The sequence below is a fragment of the Dasypus novemcinctus genome, chromosome 13 (assembly GCF_030445035.2).
Source record: "Dasypus novemcinctus isolate mDasNov1 chromosome 13, mDasNov1.1.hap2, whole genome shotgun sequence".
Lineage (NCBI taxonomy): Eukaryota > Metazoa > Chordata > Mammalia > Cingulata > Dasypodidae > Dasypus > Dasypus novemcinctus.
The window spans coordinates 91,872,056-91,899,211 of NC_080685.1; the positions used below are offsets into that span (position 1 = coordinate 91,872,056).

General features: G+C 58.7%; 1 protein-coding gene across 9 annotated transcripts; it reads left to right on the top strand.

Moving 5' to 3' along the window:
* Nucleotides 1-1,645: 1,645 nt before the first annotated feature.
* On the top strand, nt 1,646-25,253 carry IKBKE (inhibitor of nuclear factor kappa B kinase subunit epsilon). 9 transcript variants are annotated; one of them, XM_058275117.2, is made up of 23 exons: nt 2,166-2,288; nt 2,461-2,550; nt 3,658-3,715; nt 3,997-4,132; nt 4,656-4,796; nt 5,138-5,267; nt 5,794-5,975; nt 6,452-6,612; nt 7,033-7,143; nt 7,447-7,626; nt 8,210-8,406; nt 9,147-9,211; nt 9,289-9,380; nt 9,532-9,618; nt 14,386-14,461; nt 14,583-14,695; nt 16,378-16,454; nt 19,441-19,480; nt 20,160-20,261; nt 21,548-21,644; nt 22,349-22,461; nt 22,683-22,754; nt 24,591-25,253. In XM_058275117.2, the coding sequence occupies exons 4-23, from the start codon at nt 4,046-4,048 to the stop codon at nt 24,619-24,621; spliced, it is 2,154 nt and encodes a 717-aa protein (XP_058131100.1). In that variant the 5' UTR covers nt 2,166-2,288; nt 2,461-2,550; nt 3,658-3,715; nt 3,997-4,045; the 3' UTR covers nt 24,622-25,253. The 9 variants fall into 9 exon arrangements, 8 of the variants coding, with proteins under 8 accessions (XP_058131094.1, XP_058131102.1, XP_058131101.1 ...); XR_011645546.1 differs by lacking the exons at nt 2,166-2,288; nt 3,658-3,715 and adding an exon at nt 1,646-1,870 and having other exon boundaries at nt 4,014-4,132; nt 14,583-14,678; nt 19,353-19,480; XM_058275111.2 differs by lacking the exons at nt 2,166-2,288; nt 3,658-3,715 and adding an exon at nt 1,646-1,870 and having other exon boundaries at nt 4,014-4,132.
* The last annotated feature ends 1,903 nt before the right edge of the window (nt 25,254-27,156 follow it).

The window sequence follows — 27,156 nt, forward strand, 5'->3', positions numbered from 1 at the left end:
CCCCTCTTCTCTGCCTAACTCCTTTACTTCCAAAGTCTGGTCAAGCATTCCCTCCTCTGGCATACCCTTGTTGACCATCTCAAGCTGTCCCTCTCCTCCAGGTTCAAAAGATCACCGTCCACAGCAGTATAAAGATAGCACTCACCGTACTGACCTAAACTGCCCTTTCACTAGGCTAACCTCTTGTGGGGTGGGGAAGGGTGGATGTGGATTTGAAGGTGCTAAAGATACTGGGAAAGAGATTGGGCTTGTAGGGGAGTTAAGAAATAGGTGATGGCCAGGGGAGGTGCACCAGGGAGAAATGGGTAGACAATTAGGGATAGGCTAAATTATATTGCAATTTCAACCCCAAAACTTCAAGAGCCCAAAACAACAAAGATTGATTTCTCACCAAAGCTGCACTGCCTGTCCCTACGGCTCAGCAGGGGAGAAGCGGGGGTGGGGGGGGGGGAGTGGGTGGTGGAAAGACTCTGTGATAGTCACTCAGGGCCCCAGACGGTTGGATCAGCCATCGTTACTAACAATCCCAGTGTCTGAGTGTCTGAGGGCAGGACCTGGCTGGGAGTAGGGGGGGTGTCTTGCATAAGCAATTAAATGCTTTGGTCTGGAAGTCACGTGCTCCCCACCAAACCACCAGGGGGCCAAGCCAAGTGCATGGAAAGCTGGGACTATTGGGTAAGGGTGATGAGGAATCTCAGGGGCAATTTTCCTGGTTCTGTTGTGAGAACAAGCAGTGCAGCACCTCTAGGTAGGCACCAGCTATGCTGCTATCCACAGCTACAGCTGCCTGACCATAAGGCAATTCTCAGCTTGGCCCCTGTTCTGGTGTCACTGTGGCAGGGGTGTGGCTGGCAGAGGAAACCACCAGGTGTGGCATGGGAAAGTCCCTTCCAACATTCTATAGAAACATGGAATTTCCTGATTTTAACCATTTCTTGTCCCCCTGCCATCTCAGAGCTGGCCAGAACAGCCCAGCTCTCTCCAGACTCCTAGGGAATTTGATTCAGGCATTGAGTCCTGAATGGGAAGTGGACACACCTGGGTTCCAGCCCCAGCAGTCTCTGAAGATCGTGGGCAAGTCCCTGAAGATGTGTGGGCTTCAGTGCTTTCAATGCCTGTCTGTGAAACCCAGCATTTTCGAATATATTGTTTCATGCCTTCCACACGACCCACTGAGTATGCTTTGCTATTTCTCATGAGAAAACTGGCAGAGGGGGAATGTGTTCTGTCCCCCAGATCACACCGTACTGCCATTCTGGGGCCTCTGCAGGCGCACTGGGAAGGCGAGGTACATCCAGTGTCTCCTGGGCACAGCTAGGCACAGGCCCTGGTCCTCTCCGGGGGCTCCTGGGCCCAAAGGCAGCCTCAGAGTGTGGGAACTGTCTTCCCAGGTAGTTCTCCATTTGGTTAACTTGCTCTACCTGCTCTGACTCTTGGCAGGATCCTGAACTCGCCCGCAAGAGATAGCCAAACAGCCCCCAGCAGCCTGCCACAGCCACCTGGGCCACCGTGGCTCAGGTTCTGGATCTAACCTCTACCTGGGAACTCCTTTCTACTGGGGAGGAGGCGCCAGCCCAGGGGCCTGTCTCTTTAAGACAGAAAGAAGGAAATCAGGAAGTGTAAGAGCGGGGAGAGCGAGAGCTCTGGGCCCCGCTGGGTGTTGGCTAACCAGGAGGCAGGAGGAGGCCCTCTAGCCTCAGTGCCGGCAGTCGGGCAGTGCAAGGCCCCCTCCACTGGCCCAATCTGTGGGTTCCTGGGGCGCGTGGCCACCAGGAGGCTCTGGGCAGTGCCTATGAATGACAGCAAGCCCTGAAAGCTCTGGAAGTGCCACCCAGTCCCAACAGCCTGGGTCCCCTGCAGTTGAGATGGGGTGAGTGTACAGCATCTGTGGGGGTGCCTCGGCATAGGGGCAGCTGCATTGTGGGGTGCAGGGTGTGCCTGCAGTGGCTCTCCCGGCCCAGCGCCCTCTCCCTGTGTCCTCCTTTGGCTGCAGGGGAACTGGCATTGCCCAGTGCGCACTCTCCAGTGGGCACTTAGAAGGGACTGCTTGGAGGTCAAGGAGGGAGAGGAGGGTGCAGCCTAGAGGGAGCCACTGGCCACCAGCACTGCTCCCTTCCCCGGCTCTGCGTCCAATCCCCTCTCCCCTCCCCGCACCCCCTCCTCCCCCGCCCTTGCACCCAAGCCAGCATTTGGCTTCTGCCTCCACACTTGCCTCCTGCCCAGCTTCTGGGGCCTGCCTACACCTCCTGAGATCTTTCTCCCTGGCCTGAGTCCCCGGACTGGGAATGGTGAGAAAAGTCTCCCGGAAGAGCTGGGGAATAGGGCTGGAAACCCCCAGCCCTGTGGGGGACGGTGACAAACAGGAAAGGGTTAAAGTGCTGGGGCCGCTGGCCTTTGATGGAGGCTGAGAGTCAAACAGCAGAGGGGTGCCTCTCATCCGCCCTCCTCTTTCCGGTGTAGCTCAGCTCCTGGACTTGCCGCAGACAGAAAGCAAAACACCGGCTCCCCGAGAAGAGCCTCCGCCTGATCCGGGGCTGCTCAGAGCGTGGGGTAAGCGTGTGCGTTTGGCCACAGTAGAGGTAGAGGGAGGCGGTGGGTGGGGCGGCTGCTTCCCACTCTCCATTCACCCAGCCCCTCGCTGCATGCGCACCAGGTGTCATGCTGGGGGCGCCCAGGATGCAAAACTGAGCCGGAGCACAGCCCTGGCAGGGCCAGGAGCAGAACCCAGGCAGGACACGCTGCCCTTTGGGTCGCACTGCCCATGACCTCAGGGACCCCCGCTGGGCCCCCGCTGGGGACCAGCTGTGGGGAGGACAATGAAGGGGATGAGGGCTGTGCCCTCCACCTGCGGGCAGGCATGGCCTTGTCGCAGTGTGCTGGCTCCTCAGCCTCGGGGGAAGAGGCCGGCCCCCTCGTTCATGCCCTGCTAGTAGGGCCTTTTACCTTATTCGGGGAGTCTCTCAGCACCTCGCTTGCTTGGTAAAATGGAAACACTAATACATTAACTGAAACTAGAAATTAACTACTGATCTCTTCCAGTGCCTCTGACTCAAGAAACTGACATTCTCAAAGATTTACATTTTTTAAAAAGATGACAGAGGAGGCTCAAAGCTAACTCTCCATTTGACAACCTGTAAAATATTAGTCCAGATTTATTTGACAGTATTTTTTAAGGCCAAAGGTCCTTGGTATGCCCCTTTCCCCAATGGTCCCCAAAAAGCCAGCACCGGTTCTATTTTTCAGAGAGGCGTTGAGTATAAGCTCTTCTGAGACCAATTGTGTTAGAGGAAATGGCCTTTGAAGAGAAGAGGATGGATTCAGAGATGGGGAATGGAGTTGGTGAGGGGTTTCAGATCCTTAGGAGCCCTGGATTTCATGACCTCTTGCCTCTCCCACACACACACACACACACACACACACACACACGCATTCACACGCGCGCGCAAACACTCACACGCTTTCTGCAGCAGCACTGTTCCTCTTTGGAGCAGCCCTGACCTGGCCCAGCCAGCCACTGGGAGAGCAGCTGTTAGCTCACAGCAGCAGGAAGCGGTGGGCGCAGCCAGTGGGCGGGGAGGGGCTCTGAGCTCATGTTGCAATCCTGGAGATTTGTGGTGGTGTGACCAGTGCTGTTTCTGCTTCCTGGGACAATCCCAGGCCTGGATGCCAGGAACCTGAAATTCTCAGTGCCTGGGAGAGGTGACAGAGAAACGAGGTTGGTCTCTGCAGAATGACCTGTCTGGGGAGGGGGTTGGAGGGCACATGGGGAGGAGGGACAGGCAGCATGCCCTGTGGGTGGGACAGGTGCACGCTGAGGGCCAAGTGGGGCCCCTTGCTGCTGGGCTGTGCCTCTCTGGGATTGTTACATAACCTCTCTGAGCTTCACACCTCCCCCACCCCCTTCCCTGCAAGAGGGGCCTCATGGAGCCCTTCGTGGGGTGCTGATCAGGCCACCGGTGTCACCCCAGATCAGTGATGGAATCCTGGACCCCCCAGGCATGCTCTTCTTCCAGGCAGAAGGCGGCTGGGCAGCCAGAAGCAGGAGATGCAGAGCACCGTCAATTACCTGTGGCACACGGAGGACCTGCTGGGGCAGGGGGCCACCGCCAGCGTGTACAAGGCCCGCAACAAGGTAGGGCACAGCCGCTTCTAGGCGTGGAGAGCCCAGGGGACATCCAGAGTGGTCCATGGCTGGGCAGAGGCCTCCAGCGTTTGTTCCGCACATTGTGGAGGGGAGGGGGCGCTGCAAATGGGATCTAGGAACAGCAGAGGTGGGAAAGAGGATTTACTTGGATTCATCTTGAGCTCGTTGCAGAGAATGTATGAGCCGATGACACTCTACTATCTCATACTTAACAGCTGGAGCCAGACTGGGATCCAATCCCAGCTCTGCCTCCAGCCACAGTGACTGTCAGCTGCCATTGAAATTACTGTCATTGACAACAGCAGTAGCAATAAGTCACCACCTGCAGGGGTTCGGGTGTGCGGAGCCCTGGGCTGCTCCGAGCCTAGACTGTCTACCTCTGAGCAGCCCTGGCTCGTCTCTGGTGCTGGGCTCCCCTCGCAGGGGAGGCTGAGCGGGGAGGACCGGCTGTCCCAGGGCGGAGGCGGGACTTGCTCTGATGTGTGCGGCCTCCCCACCCTTCCCCGTGCAGAAATCCGGGGAGCTGGTGGCCGTGAAGGTCTTCAACACTGCCAGCTACATGCGGCCCCGCGAGGTGCAGGTGCGGGAGTTTGAGGTCCTGCGGAAGCTGCACCACCCGAACATCGTCAAGCTCTTTGCAGTGGAGGAGACGGTGGGTCCGGGGCGGGGGTCAGAGGAGGCCCGTCTTGCCCTTGACCCTCACAGGCTGAGGAGGGTTGGGCCACCCAGAGACTTGGGCACAGGCTCATCAGCGGGTCGGGCAGAACCAACTGTGGGGCAGCGAGAAGGATGCCAGAGGGAGGGGTCCGCAGGGCAAGGACCTGCCCGGAGAGGGCGTCCTGCTAGGAGAGGTGCCTGGGCCTCCAGGGGTGGGAGCCGGTGACGCCAAGGATGGCAGGCCAGGCGGGGGGCGGGGACCTAGGAGAAGGGGGGCCTCTGGGTGAGGGCGGCGGGCCGGGCGAGGAGCGACACCGCGCGTGCCCGCCCGCACAGGGGCCCAGCCGGCAGAAGGTGCTGGTGATGGAGTACTGCTCCAGCGGGAGCCTGCTCAGCGTGCTCGAGAGCCCCGAGCACGCCTTCGGGCTGCCCGAGGACGAGTTCCTGGTGGTGCTGCGCTGTGTGGGTGAGCCCTCCCTGCGCCCCCACACCAGGCCTTCCGCGCGAGGCAGGGTCCCCGGAGGGGGAGGCATTCCTGAAACAAATAGGAAACCGGAACCTCAGAGGCTCTTGGGTCACGGGCTGGGACGGACACTGCCGAGGGGGCAGGACCTGTGACTCGGCTAAGCCTCGGGGTTAAAACCCCAACCGGCAAGTGAAAAGGCGGGAGGGAGAGAGGGGGAGCAGAGCGGGAGCGGGCGCCTTTGGCGCCAAGCCAGGTCCTTGTCTCTGCAGTCCAGCCACTCTGGACCCTCCCTCGGGGAGGGCAGAGTCGCCATCCCTCTTGGCTCCTCAGAGAACCCAGGCGCGACCGCGATACCCAGTGTCCCGGGAAGCCCCTTCCACTGCCCGTCTCCATCCCGCCTCTCCTGCGGCCCTGTCGGCCCCGGGCGAATCCCCTGTCCAGCTGGCCCTAAGCACAGCCTCCTCCAAGATGCACCTCGGACCCTGGCGCCCCACCCGGGGCCCCCAGCAGCCCTCTCTGCCCCCAGTGGCCGGCATGAACCACCTGCGGGAGAACGGCATCGTGCACCGCGACATCAAGCCCGGGAACATCATGCGCCTGGTGGGGGAGGACGGGCAGAGCATCTACAAGCTGACCGACTTCGGAGCCGCCCGGGAGCTGGATGACGACGAGAAGTTCGTCTCCGTCTATGGGACTGAGGAGTACCTGGTCAGTGGGATGTCTGGGGCCACCCCCGGGAGCGTCCCCCACTCTCCCTAGCCCCCAGCCAAAAGAATCCCTTCTCCTGAGACGGACAGGGAGCTGCCGCCGTCTGCACGGTCACCCTACTTGGGTCACCGTGGGGTGGTTACCGCCTTGATCTGATGCTCACTGTGGGTGGGAAGCAGCCGGGAACCACCTGCCCAGAGCAGAGGGAGTCGGATGGAAATGTTCTGGATAGGCGAGTCTGACTCTTATTTTTTTTTTTTAAGGGGTTACTGAGGGTTGAACCCAGGACCTCATACATGGGAAGCAGGCGCTCAACCACTGAGCTACATCCCCTCTCTGATTCCCACTTTCGAGTGTACAGAGGAGGTGGCTTTTGTGCAGTTCTGCTTTTTCCTGAAGGGGTTGTGATGGGTGGGCCCTCAGCCCCCTTGCCCACCTCCCCCTCCGTGCCTCCTCTTTGGTTCTCTCTCCTGCAGCACCCTGACATGTATGAGCGGGCGGTACTTCGCAAGCCCCAGCAGAAGGCGTTTGGAGTGACCGTGGATCTCTGGAGCATTGGGGTGACCCTGTACCACGCGGCCACGGGCAGCCTGCCCTTCATCCCCTTTGGCGGGCCACGGCGTAACAAGGAGATCATGTACGGGGGCCACGGGGCAGCAGATGAGGGGGCGAGTCCCTGGGCCTTCTCCCCCACTGTCCCTGCTGTGTCCCCATTAGGAGGTCACCCTCTCCCATTCCCCCTCAAACTCTGTGGTTCTCCTCTGGTCCAACCTGGTGCTCCCCCACCCCCAGACTCCTTTTAGATCCTTTGTTAATCAGTCAACCAAGCAAGAAGCTCAAGCCTGGCCACGGCTTGCTGGGAGACGGATTATAATGTCTTAAACATTAGTTCATTGTGGCACTTTAACCCTCCTCTTGTTCACTGCTTTCCACATCTCAACTGAAGCTCAAGAAGTCCCTCGCCCAAGGTCAACAGAGGCTGCCAGGGGCAAAGATGGGGCAAGAACCCAGCGCGACGGGCTGTGGTTTCAGCTGACCTAGCCCTGCCGCACCCCAGGCACAGGATCACCACGGAGAAGCCAGCCGGGGCCATTGCGGGCACTCAGAGGCGGGAGAACGGGCCCCTGGAGTGGAGCTACACCCTGCCCATCACCTGCCAGCTGTCCATGTGAGCGGGGCCCCGTGGGGAGGGCACACACAGACCCGCGTCTGGGCTAGATCCCACTTCTCTCTGCCGAGAGCTGAGCCTCCTGGTCCAGCCAGGGCCCGGGCATGCCACGGGGCGGGGCGAGCCACTTTTCCTTTTTGGCCTCCGTTTTTCCATCTGGATGCTGCAGTGTGCTTCCCCCAGCTCCCCGCTACCCCAGCCTACCCTGCCACCTCGGGAGGTTCTTCTGGGGTGCCCCTAGGTACCAGAGGAGGCCGAGGCCGGGCTCCAGCCCCTGACGGCCTCCCTGTGCTGGGAGGGCAGGGGGCTGCAGAGCCAGCTGGTGCCCATCCTGGCCAACATCCTGGAGGTGGAGCAGGCCAAGTGCTGGGGCTTCGACCAGTTCTTCGCAGAGACCAGTGACATCCTGCAGCGAGTCGTCGTCCACGTCTTCTCCCTGTCGCAGGCCGTCCTGCACCACGTCTACATCCACGCCCATAACACGTAAGCGGCCGCGAGGGAGGGGAAGCACGAGGGCCCTTCTCTACCCAGGGGGTCCACCCGAAGGGCAACTCTGAAACCGCATCCCCCAAAGCACGTTCGAGGGGAGGTTGAGATATGAACGCTCCTGGACCCAAACTTGTTGGTTTGGGGGAGAGCCTAAGCCCACACAGGCTTGCTTCCTGCTGGACTGCAGAGCTTCAGCAACCTTTACAAAACTAACAAGCATGATAAATATCCCAAGAAGTTGGGGGGGGGGGGCGGGCGGGGAACGCATCTCCCCAACTTACTTGTTCAGAGAACTCTTCACTCCTGGAGACTGAGTGGGACGAGGTGGAGAGGTGGAGGCTGGAGAGCGGAAACCCAGAGTTCTTGGCCGCTCTGCCTCCATCCACTCTAAGACTTGAACTCTACCCTCGATGAAAAAGGAAACCAGCCCCGTCGCTCCCTCCGCACAGCCGCGCCAGCCCTGCCCGCGGGCGGACGCTCGGCTGCAGCCTGGGTCGCCCCGGGCCCGTGTCCTGCCTGCCGCGCCCGCCCCTGAGGCCTCCCGTGCTCCCCTTTCCTCCCGCCGCCCGCGTGTCAGGATCGCCATCTTCCTGGAGGCCGTGTACGAGCAGACCAGCGTGGCGCCCCGGCACCAGGAGTACCTCTTTGAGGGTCACCCCCGCATGCTCGAGCCCAGCCTCTCGGCCCAGCACATCGCCCACACGACGGCAAGCCGCCCCCTGGCCCTGTACAGCGCGGCCAGCACGACGCCCACGGGGCTGGCCTTCAGGGACCGTAAGTAGGGCCCCGCCACCCCGTTCTCCTGCAGGAGGCAGGGGTTACGGCCCAGGGTGCTGAGGACTTCTCTTGCTGGGCGTTTCTTTGGCCCCACGGAAGACGGGAGGCGGGTGTGCGTTCTAATTCTGCATGTGCCTCTACGATGCTGTGTGGCTTGGGCCTGTGGTTTGACCACTCTGGGCTTCACAGCACCCTCAGAGCTGTGAAGGAAATTCCCATGGAGGCAAGGGGATCTGGACTTAGCCGCACGCCACAATCTCTGCAACGGGAGGGGAAACCTCGGGAAGTTTATGTCGGAGGAAGCAGGAGCCCAAGCACCTGGAGGGATGGTGGCCAGGGGTCTGGAACTTTCCCAAATTCTAGCAAATGTCTCATCCCTTCTCATTTGGATTATGCCAGTTTCTCTGAGACTGGGCCGGGGAATTAATTCAAACCCTATAGGCAAGAGAGTGAGTTTAGCCCATTTTTTAAGGCCCTTGAGATGGGCCCCTGGGAATGAGGGTGCAGTTCTCCAAAGTGGACACAAGGGGGCAGTGAGGGACCGTAGCGATAAAGGACAGGGGCGGTTAAAGTGGAGCCCTGGAGAGTCTTGGAAGGTGGAGGCGCTGGGTGAGTCGGGAAGTTGAGGCGGGAGATTGGGGGTGAGAGGTGAATGTAAGCTGGCAACTAGAAGAGACCAGCTCAGAGCTGCACAGAGACCATAGAGGCAGGTCCTCAGACAGGATCGTTGTCGGCAGCTACCCTGGACATCCCCAAGTTCGTTCCCAAAGTGGACCTGCAGGGAGACTACAACACAGCCAAGGTGAGGGGTGGCCCCCAGGTGGCGGGGGTGCCCAGGGATGAGGGTGCGGGTTCCGACCCTGCCCACCTGTGTTTCAGGGCATGCTGGGCGCCGGCTACCAGGCCCTGCGGCTCGCACGGACCCTGTTGGACGCGCAGGAGCTGGTGCTCCGGGGGCTGCACTGGGCGGTGTGAGCACCCGCGAGGGCGGGGTGGAGAGGGCGAGGCCGGGTGGGGTGGGGATCCCAGACCCCTTCCACACCAGCCGGGGCCCCGGCCGCATGCATGGCGACCTGGGTCGGCCGGGAGGAGGGGGCCCTGACACGCGGTCCCCTCCGGCAGGGAGGTCCTCCAGACCACGTGCAGGCGGACGCTGGAGGTCACGCGGACGGCCCTCCTCTTCCTCAGCAGCAGCCTGGGCACCGACAGGTGGGTGCCCCGGCTGGGGCAGGGCGGCCTCAGTGGGGAGCGAGGCAGGCTCTGAGCCTGCGGCCCTTCTCCCTCATTGTCATTTCCAACAGCGCCCTTCACCTCCCCACCCGGGGCTCCCGCCTCCCCTGCCCTGCTAGAATAGGGAGGGCATCCCACCCCCTCCTCCTCCCCCATCCATCCATCCCCTCCGGGGAAGGGGTCAGGGGGTCACCGCCTCTCCCGGCACAGGCAGCTGCCCTCTTTCCTACCAGACCCCTGCTTGGAGTTACGTGGACTGCTCGCCCTGCCCAAGCGTCCAAGAAGGACTCGGGGCCGCCACACCCACGCGCAGTCCCTGGACATGGCAGGGGTGGCCCTCCAGACCCTCCCTGTCCGCTGCCCCCTCCTCAGAGCCCCACGCCATCCTCAGAGCCACACTTAGAACCGCCTCTGTCTTGGGCTCGTTAGAGGTGATGGGGTAGAAAAGGGGGAAGACTGAGGAGGAGGAAACCAGACTGGCAGCTGGCACTGCCAGGACGATCTAGAAGTGGGCAGAGCCCCCGGGGCCTAGAGGGCCTGGGCTTTTGGCACTGGCGAGGGACCAGGGCTCCACAGCCCAGAGGAGCTGATGGGGGGCCAGAGGCTTTCCCAGTGAGAGGGGACACGTGGTGACAGAGGAGCCAAGACTGTGCCAAACCCACCGGTGTCCCTACCCGCTTGCGTCCCCCAGCTCTCGCCCTTTGCAGGGTGGGGGGCGCACAGGGAGTTTTCCAGCAGGAGATTTGACTCCCTGGATCCTCGGGTGCCTCCTGGGACTTGGCAGTGGCAACCCTGATGGGTGGGCAGCTGGGGAGGTGGTGGTGGAGGAGAAGAAAGTAGAGTATTTCTAGATGACAGGGCCAGAGTCCCTGTCACAGCTGAGGCCCCTTAGACAGTGATAGAGATGAGGGGTGGCAGTGAGCAGGGATCAGCCAACAGCACTGTCGGCAAGGCTCTGTCCAGGGCAGAGAAAGGGGTTCCAGGGATAAATGTAGCAGCATCCCACATAGAGGGACCCATGCTCCCCTGGAGAAGAGAGTGCTTGGACCTCTCTAAGAGCCTTTTCTAGGCATATGAGGGCTGACATGATGGGTGGGAAAGGGGAGACTAGAGATGGGTAGAGGCAGTCATGGAGGCCTTCCTGGAAGAGGCAAGACTTTTAAGGCCAGAAGGAGAGAAACATACCTTAGGTAAGAAGGTCCTGTGCCGAGACAGAGGGGAAGGAAGCCACATGTTTGGGGAGATGAGGGATGCCGGAGAAGTTTGCTGAAGCCCTGGTGCATTATGATGCAAAATATCCCAGAAGGAAGTTGGAGGGTGATGGAGGGGGGGAGTAAAACTTGTGGAGGTCCTGGTGGTCCCATTGGGAGACCAGAACCCAATAAAATGTCCAGGGAGCCGTTGTGAGTTCCTGAGGAGGAGAGAGAAGTGTGGAGAAAACCTCCTGGGCCTCAGCCTCCGCTAGGACTGGAGGAGTGGGAGTGGCAGGCTGGCCTGGCTGCGGTCCGGGGTCTGCTGGCCGCTGATTTCCCCAGCCTGGTGCCGAGGCCGCCTGGGAGCGAGAGGTGTGCAGAGTGCAGGGTTGGACAGGGGCCTGCTTTGAAGCACGTTTCACGCCCCGTCAAGGAGTGTGGCAGGGCAGAACAGCCCGGAGCCGGCTGCCTTCGCGCTCCACTAAGGCACGGCGTGACTCCAGGCTGGCCCCTCTCTCCACCCGCTGCTTCTCACATTTTCAGACTGAGAGGGTTGGAGGAGCTCTGAGGCCTCCCGGCGCCGCTGTCTTGTAAGCCCATTTTTTCTGAACATCCTCAGACCTCCTTTCTGTGTCTGCTTGTCCTCTCTTTAGGCAGCACAGGGAACCAATCCTGGGATCTTCTAGAGTGGGAGAGAGGCACTCAGTCTCTTGTGCCACCTCAGCATCCTGGTCTGCCACGTCTCTTGTTGTCTTTCCTGTGTCTCTTTCGGTTGTGCCATCTTGCTGTGCCAGCTCTCTGCTCGGGCCAGCTCGCCTTCACCAGGAGGCCCTGGGAATCAAACCCTGGGCCTCCCATATGGTAGACAGGAGCCCAGTTGCTTGAGCCACATCCACTTCCCCCTGTAGATTCTTCTAGGATCTGAAGCCACTAGTTCTTCCACAGTGCAATCTGGTATCGTTGAATGAGCTGAGTTTCCTATTTGGAGGAGCCAGAGCGCCTGGCACGAGTGTCTGCCGTTACCCGGCTTGTCTGCTCAGCTCTCCACCCACAGCACGCTCCTCCCTGCCGCTGGCTCCCCAACACGGGTTCCCTTGCCAGAGTGTCCTTGTCTCCACCCTGAAGCTCCCTGCTCCCCCCCCGAAGCTCCTGCTCCCCCACCCTGAAGCTCCCTGCTCCCCTCCATCCTGAAGCTCCCTGCTCCCCCCACCCTGAAGCTTCCTGCTCCCCCCACGCTGAAGCTCCCTGCTCCCCCCCCTGAAGCTCCTGCTCCCCCCCGAAGCTCCTGCTCCCCCCATCCTGAAGCTCCCTGCTCCCCTCCATCCTGAACCTCCCTGCTCCCCCCACCCTGAAGCTTCCTGCTCCCCCCACGCTGAAGCTCCCTGCTCCCCCCTCGAAGCTCCTGCTCCCCCCATCCTGAAGCTCCCTGCTCCCCTCCATCCTGAAGCTTCCTTCTCCCCTCCACCCTGAAGCTCCCTGCTCCCCTCCATCCTGAAGCTCCCTGTTCCCCCACCCTGAAGCTCCCTGCTCCCCCCCGAAGCTCCTGCTCCCCCCATCCTGAAGCTCCCTGCTCCCCCACATCCTGAAGCTCCCTGCTCCCCGCCCCGAAGCTCCTGCTCCCCCCACCCTGAAGCTCCCTTCTCCTCTCCATCCTGAAGCTCCCTGCTCCCCCCACCCTGAAGCTCCCTTCTCCTCTCCATCCTGAAGCTCCCTGCTCCCCCCACCCTGAAGCTCCCTGCTCCTCAACAGCAGCCGTTGTCCTGAGGCGCCCTCAGGCAGCCAGGATTGGCTCTGGGAATCTCAGCTCCACTCCCCAAGAATTCTGTCCCTACAAATGTGCTCTCTAGTCAAGCCTTCTGTGAAAGGGCTTTTAGCTCTGTGATCCCATTTGATCCCCGAAGACATCTTGTTAGCAGGAAAGAAACGGGTCCCCCATTTTAAAAAAGAGAAGCCCTGGAGCTTGGAGAGCTCAAGGGACTTACTTACCAAGGTGACGCAGATGGCAAATGGCAGTGAGGACGCAAACCCATGCCTCCTGACTCCTTGTCCAGTAGGACTGGCTCAGCCTCAGCCTGTTCTGCCACCAAGCACTCCATTGGTGCATTCCGTCACGTGTCCAGCGATCCTGCACTGCCTAACTGCTGCGTGCTGAGCCCTTTACGAAGCGAAGGGGGCGCAAAGGCGAGCAAAGGGGGTGCAGTTCCTGCCGCCATGGAGCGTCCAGCTCGTTCCTAATTCTCCCTTCAGTCACCTCCTCTTCCCTTCCCAGTCATTCCCAAGCCAAAATATGCAGGACTCTTTTTTTTTTAATTATTATTTTTCCAAAAAAACCAGTATATACTAGTGGTAAAAAGTTAGAAAATACAGATGAGGCAAAATAAGAAAATTAAAACACTATATCCTACCACCCAGAGATTACTCCTTGCTGATACCTTTGTTGTATACATCCTTGTAGAGACCCTTCTATTATATATGTATGCAAGTATATATGTAGTAACTGACATGACGTATATACTGTATTTGCTGTTTTGAAACCTGCTTTTTCAGTACATTTTTGTCTCATCTAGTACCCATCCATAAACAAATGTCCCTAATTATCCTCAAAATACCCTTGGATAGTTGTTTTGTCCACCCAGGACCACATTTGTATCTGGTTGTTAGGTTTGTTATGTTCTTAAATCTCTTTTAATCTAGCACAGGTCTCCCCTGACGCCAGCCCACGTTCTATGCCACTGGGTTGTCCAAAAGGCCACTCCCCTTGTCCCACCTCCTGGACTTGTCCGGGGCATCCTCCTGATGCTCTTTGGTTCATTCCTCTTTCTTGTTCTTTCCGGTAAGCTGGGAGTTCGTAAGGCTGGAGGGGTTCCAGGTAACCCTTTTTGGCTGGAATATGTCATCGGTGATGCCGGGTACTTCATCTTGGCCCACCACTGGGTGGTGACAGCCCGAATCCTCTACTGTGCGGTTACATTTTCACTGCAAAAGAAAAAATCAGTGTGGCGGTACTTTGGTACCCCACAAATATCTATGCCTTCGCCACTCCCCGATGATTTTAACACCTTGCCCAAGTGCGTAATTTCACTGGGGGCAACAGGATGCTAATATTCCAAGTCCCGCCACCTTATTGGCTAGGACTTTTCTAGAGAATATGGCTTTTCCTTCATGAGTAAGCTATTGGTTATTGTGAAATATAGTTTGTTCTGGAAAGGAACTTGGTTCTTTTCGTTACTAACTTCCGGGTAACGTCCGAGTTCGTTAACAGCTGCCTTGCATCATCCGGCCTCCTGCTTTTTAGTAGCTCCAAGGTGCTTTCATCTGCTCCCCTGGTTTTAGTGCTCCACGGTGGCCCCACCTGGGTGAGTCGGGGCCTCTTCAAGCTGGAAGCCCCGTCCCCACCACCACCCCCTGCGGAGACCCTGCGAGCCAGCAAGTCTGTCCCAAAGACGCCAGCTGGTCCATGCCCACGAGAGCGCTCTGCTTCCCACCTCCGCTGACCCCTCAGCGGGGCAGCTTGTCACACCAAACGTGGCCTTTCCTCCTTGCTTCCTTCAAGGCTCGGCAACGTGGCGGGGAGACCCGAGACGCAGGAACTGAGGGAGGCGGCAGAGCTGAGGTCCAGGCTGCGGACGGTGAGTGCAGCTGCAAGGGGCGGGGGGACCCTTGCCAGAGCCGAGCTGGGGAGGGACGTGGTCAGGCTGCCCCTCGGGGCCCCGGCTGAGCGCCCTCCGCGTCGCCCCTTCTGCCCTGCAGTTGGCTGAGGTCCTCTCCAGATGTTCCCAAAATATCACCGAGACCCAGAAGGGCCTGAGCAGCCTGAGCGCTGAGCTGGTGAAGAACCGGGATCAGGTACATGAGGACAGAAGGTCGGTGGGATTTTCCTTCTTTGTGGGGTGGGGGCGGGGGTGGGGGTGCTGCTGGAAAGGTCCCGTCGCCTATTTAGGAATCAGCCTGCTTTCTCCCTGGTCAAGGCCAGGGTGCTGGGAAATGGGGTAGCTGTGGGGGCCTCGGGAATGAGCACGACCCCCCCCATCCCGTGACTGGCCCCATGGAGGAAAGAATTGGGGGCCTGTCCTCACCTGGGAGTTTGGGGAGCAGGTTGGGCATCTTAGCAACAGTTTCCCTCCCTTTCTCTTCTGCGCCCTCGCCTGCATCGTGCCCTTGGGGGCGGTTTCTCCCTCACACCACCTCATTCATCCTCGCCCAGTAATGCTGCTATCATCCTGCCCGGGTTAGAGAAGAGAAAGCTCGCTCAGCCTGGTGAATTTGCCCTGAGTCACAGTCAGGAAGTGACAAATGACAGAGTTTGGGCTTCAGGTCAGGTCTGGCCACCTCCAAAGCCTCTGCTACTCTCCCTTTTCACAAACATAAAAATGCCCGCCCACCCCCCGCGTTGGACGTGCGCCTCCCCCTCCGAGCTGCGCAGAGCACAGCCCCCACCTGTCCCCGGTACCTCCTGCAGATCTGTAATCCCACGTCTGGGCTCTAAATTTAAAAGGCTCTGAAAACCACAGGTTTTTCCCTAACTGTTTTGGCTGCAAAATCTGACCTAAACTGACATGAGGCTCTTTAGAGTTTCATTTAACCCACTGCGGGGGGGGAACGTTCTAATGGTTCTCTGAAGACATGGATGTCTTCGATTGTGGGACGCTAGGGGTGTAGCTCGAGGTACTGCAGGTGCACTGGATTACCCGTCACAGTCAGGAAAACGTTTCTGAATTCTGAGCACATCCGACCGCGGGCATTTTGGCCCTGTGGCCCTGTCCCAGCCAGCCCCACATTCTCCGGAGGGCGGCCGTCCCGCGGCCCACAGAACCCCAGGACCACGCCCGCGCTCTGCTGACCACGCAGCTCCAGAAACAGCTGAGTGCAGGGGGCCGGGGGCTCTCCCAGGAGGAAGTGCGGAGAGTTGGGCCTGCACCCACCCCACACCCCATCGAGAGGGCTCGCAGCAGCCTGAATGGGTGCTGGAGTGGGTGCCTCCAGGCAGGACCGCCCGCTCAGCTCACGCAAGGACCTTTGGTTAATTCCTTATCCATGTCAGTTCCTTCTCTGTGCCAGGCATTGGGTACACCAGGAAGGGACTGCTTCTGCCCTCCAGGGGACAGTGCCCGCCCCCTGCTATCACGTCCAGAGCCTGATCCTGTTTTAGGATCCACACCTCCTCCCTGGGGCTAGTCTCAGGCCTTCCTGCTGTAGCCAAAGGCAATTTCTTGTTGCCTGCCCTGCTTGGTGGCTTCTCAAGATTTCTCACCCCTAACTAAAGGTGTGGTGTGTGTGTGCGGTTGGGAGAGAAGGAATGAATGAATATGAGATCGAGAGGAAGGCTGGCTGGTTCCAAGTTGCCTCAATCAAGCTTAGAGACAGGAAAGTCACCCCCACTCCTAGATTGCCACCTCCCCCCACACACACACACAAAGCTGTGACAATGCGGCTTCTCCTGCAGGGAACTAGCACCCCCCTCCCTCACCATCCCACCCCGTCCCCTGCCCTTTCTTCTGTGCTGCTTGATTCTCCCATCACCTGGTCCCTCGTCTTCTGCCCACAGCATCCAGCAGATTGGGTGCTGTTTAGACAAGATGCACCTCATCTACAAACAGTTCAAGAAAGCCAGGATGAGGCCAGGTGAGCCACGGGAGAGCTCATGCACTCTTCCCTCCCCTCCCGGTTGCTGGGAGGCTTGCTGTGCAGATGATGCTAGGTGGAGGTGGGGGGCAGCTGGCACCTGCCTGCATGTCGCTGCAGACCAGACAGGGGCGTGAAGCCTGGACACCTGCGTCAATTGCCATGAGAGAGGCTCAGATAGCACGGGTAGTGGGTGCAGAGGGCTGGAGCCTGGGTGCTGTAGACAAGGTGGCCCTAGAGAGACCCCTCATCTTTGCAGGGCACTTCACAGTTTGAGAAGTATTTGGGTCTCTAGGGTGGCCAGGTTTTACAGAAAGGGAGAGCTCATGGGAAAGTCCATTTGGAGACCCCAGTCCCCTGATCCTCACAAGGACCCTCGGTGCAGAAGAGGCCTGGTTTTCAGGCTCAGGGATAGGAAGCCCCTGGCCAAGGTGACTGCCCTCCCATCAGGACCAGGCTGAACCCAGGGGAAGGCTGGCAGTGGAGGGGGGATCTGGGGAGGGCCAGCTGTCTCGGCGTTGGGGAGCTAACAAACCGACCCTCTCCCCTGCCCATGCCCCAGACTTTTCCTAATGTGTAGACAGAAGGTCTTGAACTCAATTGGCAAGTTCTCTTCTATCCCTAAGCTTATCTAAAAAGCAGTCTAGTAGAAATATGATGTGAGACATATATGTAATTTTATAGTTTTCTAGGAGCCAAAATTTCATAAAAAAAAAGAAACGGGTGGAATTAACTCTAGTAATATGTTTTTAGTCAACCCAATATATTTTCCAATCAATTTTTTTTTTAAATTTCTAAAGCAATACTTTACATTCTTTTTTGCACTAAGTTTTCAAAATCCAGTGTGTGTTTCATACTTAAAAGTACATCTCTATTTGGACACTAATTTTTTTTTAATGTTGTTTTTTGTTTATTAGATAAGTTGTGGGTTTATGGAACAATTATGCATTAAACTACAGAATTCCCCTATACTGCCCTATTAGTAGCCCTTGCACTGGTGTGGAGCATTTGTTACAATTGATGACAGCACATTTTTATAATTGTACTAGTAACTCTAGTTTGTGGTTTAATGTGGGTGTCACTGTTGGGTAGTGTAGTTCCATTGGGTTGTTTTTATAATTTTACTCTGTTACCAGATATACAACCTAACATTTCTCTTTTAATCACATTCACATATAAATTTTAGTGCTGTTAATTATGTTCACAATGCTGTGCTACCATCACTAAGTGTTTTTTTTTTGAGGTACTGGGGACCAAGGATTGGAACCCAGGACCTTGTATGTGGGAAACTGGTGCTCAACCACTGAGCCACATCAGCTTCCCTGAGTTGGTTTTTCTATTTGTTTGTTTCGCTTGTTGCTTGTTTTTGTTTTTTCAGGAGGCACCGGGATCCACACCCATGACCTCCCACATGGGAGGCAGGCGCTCAACTGCTTGAGCCACATCTACTTCCCCAACACTAAATATTTTAAAAAGTGAAATACAGTTTCACCAAAACAATAGAGTTTCATTTAATGGGAAAACAGTTTCTACTGCTTCAGCTTTCAAATTTTAATTAATTTCATTAAATAAAAATTCAGTTTCTCAGTTGCACTAGCCAACATTTTAAGTGCCCGGTAGCCACGTGTGGCCAGCGGCTGCCGTTTTGGTCAGTGTGGTCTTAGAAGATAACCTCTCCTCGGATCCTGGGTCCTGCCGCTGAGTCCAGCCTTGGAGGCTGTGAGCTGGGCGGGTGCCTCAGGAGACAGGAAAAGGAGGGACCCTTTTCCTGGAAGCCAAAAGGCTGGGGGGCCTGGCCAGACTGGCCACCTCCCCAGCTGGCTGCCTTTGCTGTGTCTTGGGGGGACCTTGGAGACGTTTCTCCTGCTATGGCTGGCATTCCCTGATAGCAGAGTCAGTAAGCTTCCAACTGCTCCCCTGCGCCGGGCCTTGGGGGCCCGCGTGCTCTTAATTTAGTTAATCCTCACGAAAGGTCCCCATTACCTTCGCATTTAGAGACATGGGAACCCAGGCACAGACACGCATCTCTAAGTGTAGAGGTGAAATCCAAGGCCGGCGAACCTCACTTGCCAGCCGCCCAAAAGTGTCCTCTCTTCTGGTCTTCCAGCGTACCCCACTAAAATTAAAAACGGGGCATTTGCCCCAGGAAGGATAGCCCTGCTGTCACCCCTGGGGCGTCGGGAGCCGCCGTCCTGAGAGATGCGCAGTTTTCAGGGCCTCTCACTTCCTCCTCACGAGAACGTGACCAGGGAGGGCTCAGGGGCAAGAGAGGCAGGGCTGGGACTTGTGCCAGAGCTCGGCGACCTCACAAGTGCCCTCCCTAGGTCGGGGAGTAGCGGGGGGCCAGCCAAGCCAACCGCCGGCACGGGGCCATCGTGGGGCTGCCCCTGATCCGAGGTCCATTCCTCGGCGCGGGCGGTGTCTCCCTGGGGTAGGAGGGAACTTAGGGCCTTTCAGGAAGGGGTCAAGGCAGCAGAAACTTGGGCCCTCATTCGCTGCTGGGTCGAGAACCTTCCTGCTCCTTCGGGCAAAAATGGCTGGGCTAGAGGAGGAGGGGGGCCTCCAGCTGGGGGGGGGGGTGGTCCCCTTTGCCGCACAGCCCTCCTGGCTCTACCTGCAGGGCGGGCGTCCAGGCATGGGACGTGCCGGCTGAGGGGCCACGGCTGACCAAGCGTCCTCCAAGGCCCGTTGCATCCACCACTCCCCCCGCCAAGCCCTCCCTGGCCCCCCACCCCTGGACTACGAGCTTTTTCCTCTGGAGTCCCACAGCGATTTCTGGGCAGCTCCTTTAGGCCCCTGCCTCATTGTAATACGCTCACCTGGGTGCTCGTTTCACTCCTGTCCTTCCAGGGCCCACGCTGGGCTGTCTCCCCCTCTCTAACTGTGCCCTACCCCCAGATGCTCAGCAGGCCGCTCACAACTCTTGGGGCGCCCCATTTTGCTGAAGGACTGCGTGAGTGACCTCGTTCCTGTCTGTCTCCCTCAGGGCTGGGCTACAACGAGGAGCAGATTCACAAGCTCGATAAGTGAGTGGCCCCACGGGGCAGGAGGGGGGTGTCTCCGGGCAGAGCAGTTCCCTGTGCTGGGCGATTGGCAGCGGGGGCCCTGGGCACGGCGCCCTGAGCAGGGGGACGGGGCGGCGTTGGCAGCTGGGGGAGCTCCGTAGGGGGCAGTGGCCTGTGGCCGGGGAGGGAGGCCTCTCAGAGCAGTCCTGACGGAACTTGATTTCTTCTGGCATGAACTGGCTTGTCGGTAGGATTTCTTCTCCCACTTGTCCTCACTGATTGACCGCTTTCTACTTCCTGCCCCTGACCCCTGCCTGAGACTTCCTTTGCACTTCCCTCTGCCCGTTTCCTGGCCTCTGTCACCTTTCAGGAGGCCTTCCCTGACTTGACGGTTAGTTAGAGGCACCCCCAGTTCTGCACCCACCACTCCCGCCCCCTCTTCCCCTCCCCTCTGGGGACTAAGCTGCAGAGGGTGTGTGTTTTCTGGAATTCTGCGGCCCACCTCCCGCGTCTCGCTGGCCTCGGCGGTCACGTGTGAGCACTGTCTCCTCTTTCCTGGGAGACGTGGCCCCTGCTTGGACACAGGGGCTGGAGATTGGTGATGAAGTGAGGACGGCGACCCAGGGGTGCTAGGCTTGTGCCCGGAGGCCTGGCGGCTCTGGCTGCTCATCTCTGTGCCTCGGTTTCCCTGTCTTTTCAGGGTGAATTTTAGTCATTTAGCCAAAAGACTCCTGCAGGTGTTCCAGGAGGAGAGCGTGCAGAAGTACCAGGCAGCCCTCGTCACGCACGGCCAGCGGATGAGGTAACGGTCTGGCCCTCCCTCCCGAGATCACGGGCGCAGGGCCTGGCCGGCCCCTGCAGGCTTCCCGCGGCACTGGGCTCTGCAGGGGCCTGACAGAGAGAGGGAGTAGTAAAGGAAGGTGAGGAAATGGGGGGCTTTTTTCCTGTGTGGACCAGGCCGCCTGCTGGGTGACATCTGTATTGGCTTAACTCCACAGTATCCCACACAGTAGATATTATTACCCCGTTTCACAGATGAGGACTCTGAGGCTCAGAGAACTGGTCTCTTCCTCAGTGTTACGTAGCTGTAAGGAGCAGATCCAGGACTAGTCTATGGTTATGTCTGCCTCTAAAACCGAGATTCTTTCCACTTTCCCAGTTAGTTTATGGGAAAACCCCTCTCTGGGGAGAACATAAAGCCTCTCTGGCATGAGGACAAGTTGGTTTATGGGCTTCTGAGTTGAGGAAGCAGGGAAGGGCAGTGGTCCTTAAATAGACTGCCTCCTTTAGGAGTTCAGGGATCGTAGACAAGCCCCTCCCTCCTTCCCCTGCTGCATTACTACTGACCCCTCCTGCAGAGAGGACACTTTCCCCCAGGCTGCCAGGCCCTGAGGCTCAGGGACCGGTGGGCTTGTGACGGGTGAGACGGGCCATTCACCACCACCCCCATACATAGGATGCCAGTGCTGGCCTCCCCCACCGCCTGCCTCAACCCGCCCCAGATTCTTATTTAATTGGTCTGGGGTAGGGCTTGGACAGCAGTGGTTTAGAGGCTGCCCCAGGTGACTCTAGTGCACAGCCAGGGCTGCCAACCCACCACGGCTTAACCTCTCTGGGCCTTGGTCTCCGCTTTGTACAATGGGGAACTGTTCGTGCCCGCTCCCTCCACATTAACTCAGGAAACAGGAAGCGAGGGGCAGTTCCCTGCAGAAAGTGCGAGGGCGTGGACTGTCCTCTGCCTCTCTCGAGCCATCCCTGGCCCCTGGTCATCCTATCCGGCATGTGTGACCTGCCCCAAGCCTCCTGCATTCCTGCAGGCCCCGCTGCGCTTCAGTGGGGCGCCAGCCTGGGGCAGCATTGCTCCCCAGCTTTACGGCAGTGGGGTGGGAGGGGTCGAGCACCTCCGGAAGGGCAGGGGCCGGGGAGAAGGCGTATGGCCGGGACCCATCAGGAGCGGCCGGGACAGCTCTGGCCCTGTCTTCTGGAAGGCACCCGTCCATGTTGGCGTGGAGACCTGAGCAACGGCGGGGCGGGCGCGGGCTCGAGAGAACCGAGCCTGCGCTAAGTCCCTCCTCGCCTGCTCTCTAGGATGGTGCACGAGACCAGAAACCACCTGCGCCTGGTCGGCTGCTCTGTGGCCGCGTGTAACACAGAAGCCCAGGGAGCCCAGGAGAGCCTCAGCAAGGTGCGGGGCCCGCGGGGGCACCTGGGGCTGCAGAGGGAGCCCGGGCAAATGGGGCATCAGGCGGAGCGGCCCTCGACCAAGTCTGGGCTGTGGTTGGAGGTCTCTGAACCACAAAGGTACCCTGAAGTGAGGAGGGAGAAAGAGTGGACAGTCCCTCCTGTGATCCCAGGCTGAAGGTGACTGCAAGGGCAGAGCCTCTGGAATGCTGGGACATCTTCCTCCAGGTCCTCTGCAGCCTTGGAGGCCCCAAGGCTACTGGCGAGAGAGGCAACGGGACTCTCTTCGGCCTTCTGCGAAAAGACCCACACAGAGCACAGCGGAGGCCAGGAAGGGCTGCTGCTTTCTAGGAGAGAGCTGCCCCTCCTCCCGGCCTTCCCAGAGCTCGTGGACCCCCGCGGCAGCTCCTTTCTTTCATAGACCGGCAATGGGCTGCCTGTTGCCTTTCTCTGTAGCTTGTGGCTCGGATTGTATCACGAGAGGGTTGGGCTAGACATGAAGAACGTCTGGCCGTCTGGATCGTGGACTCCAAGCACAGATGACTGAAGGTGGCTGTGCAGCCTGCACTCCCAGAGAGAGAAGAGGGGCTCTTGGGAAAGCCTTACGAATTCTGGCTCCCCCAGGGGCAGCTTTGTTACCCCGTGCTCACCTCTCCCCGGCACCCCCACCCTTCTACACGCACTCACAGGCTGCCTCATTCCCTCCAGATCCTTGACTGGCTATCTCACCAGCTCCTTCGAGATATAAGAGAGGGGGCGCAGACCTCCCCGCCTCCCATAGCCCCCTATCCCAGCCCTGCACCAGCAGACCTGGTTCTCCAGTAAGTGCCTAAGACAGATGTGTGTGTGTGTGAGTGTGTGTGTGTCAGGGAAGGGGGGCACGAGGACCAGAGGGCTTTTGTCTCCGCTAAGCCTGGGAGGCAAGAACCAAGCGGCTGATGGGCAAGGGCTGCAGAGGAGGGGGCGCCCAGGGGAGAGACGGCAGGGGACCCGGCAGTGCCACTGTGGCCTCAGCTGGCTCTCCCGCCTCTGCCCTGGACAGCATGCAGGAGCTCTGCGAGGAGATGAAGCTGCTGGCGTTCGACCTCCAGGACAACAACCGCGTCATCGAGCGGTGAGGAGCTCCCACGGGGAGCCGGGGAGGGCTGCGTCCTCAAGCTGCCCTGGCCCCAGGGTGCAGAGCCCCTCACCTGCCCGTGCAGGGTTGATGACATGTGTCCCTTTTCCAAAGCCATATCCAAGCTTAGGCCTTGTCCACAAGTGAATCGCCGTTCCTCATAAAGGGTAGGGCTGACTGGTATTCTTTAAAACCTAAGCCTCCGAGCAGTCCGAGGCGCCTGGATTGGCGCCCGCGTCTGGTTGTGCACTGAACATTGACTCTGCTGTGCTAAAAGCCCTCCACCCAGATGGCCTCCTTTCATCTCCTCAGCCATCCTCCAATGGCTGCTGTTTTCATCCCCATGTCCTACTCCAGGAAACTCCAGCACAGAGAGGCTGGGCTAATGGCCCAAGACCTGTGTTTGTCGGCCTTGGGGGACGCTGGTTCCTTGTGCGCGTGCCCACTGGGCCAGCCCGGCCCCACATTAGAGGCTCTGGACCATCGTCACCTGGTTCGAGCTCCCTGCTCAGGGGGCAAGGCAGAGTGAGAAGGTAGTGGGGGCTGCAGCAGGGCTCAAGCTTTTCGGATTTCGTGCCCTGGTAAAATTTAGAAGAGCAAATTGGAGAAAAAGGGCTGCCAACTGCTCATATTACCAAGCAAGCACATTTAAAAGCGGGAAAATCCTGCCATCTAGTAGTCCGATTCAATAAAGTACACTTTAGCACCGAAGAACAGGGAGAACTTAACCTCAGAATAAAGGACAGTCCTCGCTGTGAAGGCCAGTGGGCCTGTTGACACTAGCGCAAACACAAGCGCATAGGCACACACGTGCACACAGGCACGCGCCTGCCACCCCTCCCCGACCTCCTCCTGCCTCTCCTTTGCCCACTGCTGGGCACTGGTCTGTGGACCAGCCCTGGGGAACCAGGGCCAGGTGGGAAGGCAGCAGAGATCCCGACTTGGCTGATTCTGCCCTCGCCAGAGCGTGACCCTGGAGATGTGTTCCCTCCCCTGCCAGACAGCAGCAGTCACCCTGCCTCCCAGTGGCAATCTGGGATTGAACGGGATGAGAGATGCACGGAGCCTGGGGCTGGAGGGAGGCCTCGCCGAAGGCTAGCTGTTCCTGGAGGCCACCCTTCTCGGGGACTCCAGAATTGGGACCAGGAGGCAGGAAGACAGGAGTGGAGCTTTCGATGTGTCCTCAGAGCTGCACAGAGTCCTTGGTGGGGAAGTCACCTCCCTATCCCACTGCAGCCCATTGAGGAGCCATCCTCTTAAACGCACACCCCACCCCACCCCCAAAGAGGATGTTCAACAGCTTCTTGGAAAGACTTTCCAAAACAACCTTCATGGGCAGGAAATTCTAATTTTAATGAAGACATAAATTTTTCCTGCTGTGATATTTAGTCTGTTTACAAATAGTTCAAAACTTTTATTTTAAGTAATTTTCCCTTCCTTGACCAGGGCTGTAGCCAAAGAGCCAGATAAACTAATCTGAATTCCTTTTCCCCTCCTCCTAATCTTGGGTTGCATATTGGCATCACCAGGGGGAGTTGTAGAAAATACAGATGGCTGGGTCTCGTCCCCAGAGACTCTGGATGCAGCCTGGGTTTGGGGACGTTTGCAAGCTCCCAGGTGATTCCAATGCGCAGGCGGGGTTGGGAACCACTGGGTTCCTGTGGGGAGCCAGGGGGAGGTGGGATAAGGAAGCTACAAGGAGAAGGCAGAAGAGAGCTGAGAATGTAAATGCCTCGGTGCTCCCCAAAAGTCGAGCATGCTGGGTTTTGGGGTGTGGTCTGCAGGCTCCTCTCTGCCTGCGTTGGAGAGACTAACCTGAACCTTTCATTACAGGTTAAGGGGGGTCCCGTCTCCCGATGTCTGAGCTCTGTGGGGTGCACAGGCATCCTGAAGCATTAGAATCCTTCAAACACTGCTGCCCTGAGCTGAAGCCCACGCAGGCCGAGCCCTGCTCCCGTCCAGCAGCCCAGGTCCCTCCTGGCCGACGCCGGAGTCACCAGCATTACCTTCTGTGGCCGTTCCTTCCCTGGGAAGCACAGAGCAAGGCCTGCGGCCGTCTCCTCGAGGACCTACAGGAAAAGCCTGGGCTGGCCTGTGCGGGCTCCTTCTCAGGCTCAGTTCCCGCCCCCCGGGACCTGGCCAGGCCCTGGGCACAGACCCTCCCACCCAGCCCTCGTTTCCAGGGCTTGACTCCTCAGGGAACAGGGGAGGCGGCCTCGTGGGGCTTCCTCAGGCTGCGGCGTCCAGCGCCCTCCCGTGATGGGACTTCCTTCCTCTCAACCTGTGCCGCGGTGACCTGCTCCTGTGAGTTCCACGGCTGCCACATCCAGGCCCCGCAGACCAGCCTGATGCTCCTTCTGTTCTTGTCTGTCTGAGCCTCGGGTTGGAGAAAACGCCTCCCAGACCCTCTCCCCTGGCACAGGCCCTAAGTCCAGAATCTAAGGAAACGAGACCCTGCACCCGCAAGAAAGAATAAACCAGGCCTTCGTTTCTGTCTTCTGAGCGGCTGTCACTGGGCTGCGTCTGGGGCGGGGGACGGCTCTAAGCTGGGTGTGTTTAGGGACTCCCCAGACCCCAGGGCTGGGGGTGGGGGTGGGAATGAGAAGTATTGGGAAATGAGGGCAGGACTGCTCATTTCCTGACTGCTGCCTTTTCCCTAATCGAGCCTGTTTCGGGGAAGAGCCCTAGGAAGCTGGCCTGGTGCTGGGAGGGCTTGCCTTCCCACTCTGTCCCTGCTCCTGGCCCCTGCCACTTGGGGAGGGGTGTAAGGGGCCTGGAATCTGGGGAGAAAAAGTCTCTTTCTTTGTTTTAACCTCAGACCCACCATCTAAGCGCCTGCTCCCCCTCCCCCAGCCCCCACCCCTGTTCAAAACCTAGGTTGTGTCCTAAATGCTGGGTTGGACCGTGTGGGGTCATTTTAAGCATTCCCTTATTTTTTTCAGAAGCTAGGATGGTGCCTGGGTGAAGTATTCACATGGGTACAAACTGCTGATGGAGTTAGTTTTTCCCTGCAAGGGCACCACCTTTCCTGAGGTCAGAGCTGGACCGCCCATCTAGCTGGGTGAGGGGGAGCAGTGACGCAGCCCGGTAGGGGACAGGGATGAGGAGAAGCCCCCTGTGCCGCAAAGCAGGAAGGTGACATTAGGCTGGACCCCAAATGACCCCAGGGGTCCTTCTGCCAATCTTCATGGGAGCCGCCCCTTACTCACCAGGCTGCTCTGACCCCAGGCCCAGGCCTGCCCTTGACCTCAGGCCCGAAGCGAGGAGGGGGTGGGCCCTGGAGTCTGCCACCCCGTGTGCTGCTCCTCCAGCTCCCTTGCTTCACCACGGAAAGACCAGTGCCCTCTACCCTCGAGGGAGGCTGCCGGAAGACGTTTGCTCCCCACAGGCCCAGGTGACCCCACGTGCATGACCTGGGCCTTGAGCCCTTGGGGTCCCTTAAGCCCATGGATCCAGGTGCTGAGGCCCCAGGGGCCGGCAGCTGCCTCTGGTCTGCTCTTCCCGCAGGAAGCTCAGGTCAGCGCTCCTGGCTTTTCAGCGACCCTGCAGGGAACCCCCACAGCGGTTTTTCCCTGGCCGTGTCTGGATGCACGTGCTTGGTGGGGCTCAGTGAAAGAGCCAAGGGATCCCTGAAATCCAAGTGCAGATTTGGGGGGAATGACATAATCCAGGCTCTATGACCTCGGGAGCACAGTCCCACGAGGAACAGTCAGGGCTTCGGTTTGTCCCCTGCTGCGCAGAGCGTCCCAGTCCATCCCAGGAGGACATGTGGACCTGGACAGGGGCCCGCGACCAGCAGAAGCTCGGAAGAGGCTCGACTGTCTGCAGACACTTAAACTCCCCTCTCCGTTCTCTGTGGTGATTCCCAGTGTAACCCTCAAGATGAGGAGAGCCCGTTCGGTTCCTTAGACACGAGCCGAGCCCCCACAGCGGGCCAGGGCCCGTGCTGGGTGCCGGAACTGCAGAGGCACCTGGCACGCTCCCTGCCCCTGAGGAGCTCACCCCCGCGGGTAGGCAGGCATGCCAGCCATTTCAGAGTCACAGGCCGTGCCACGCCAGGAACGCACAGCCCAAGTGGAGGCCGTCACCTCGGTGGAGGGAGCTTGGGTCAGCCTGGGAGGCTGCTGGGGAAGGGCTTTGCCGCAGGGAGTATCAGGTTAGTCGGGAGAGTGAGCCTTTAAAAAAAGGCACCCCTGGCCATGGGAACATAGGCATGGCGAGCACCCCAAGTACTTCAGTGTTACTGGAGGATAAAATGAAGTAGGAAGTGGGTGTAAGGAAAACGAGGAGCCAGAGCCAAAGTGTCCTGACAGGCCACGGTAAGGAACTTGGGTTCTTACCTCAAGGAAACAGGGACAGGTTTTGAGTCTTCAAAGATATTACTCTTAGGGGAGACGAT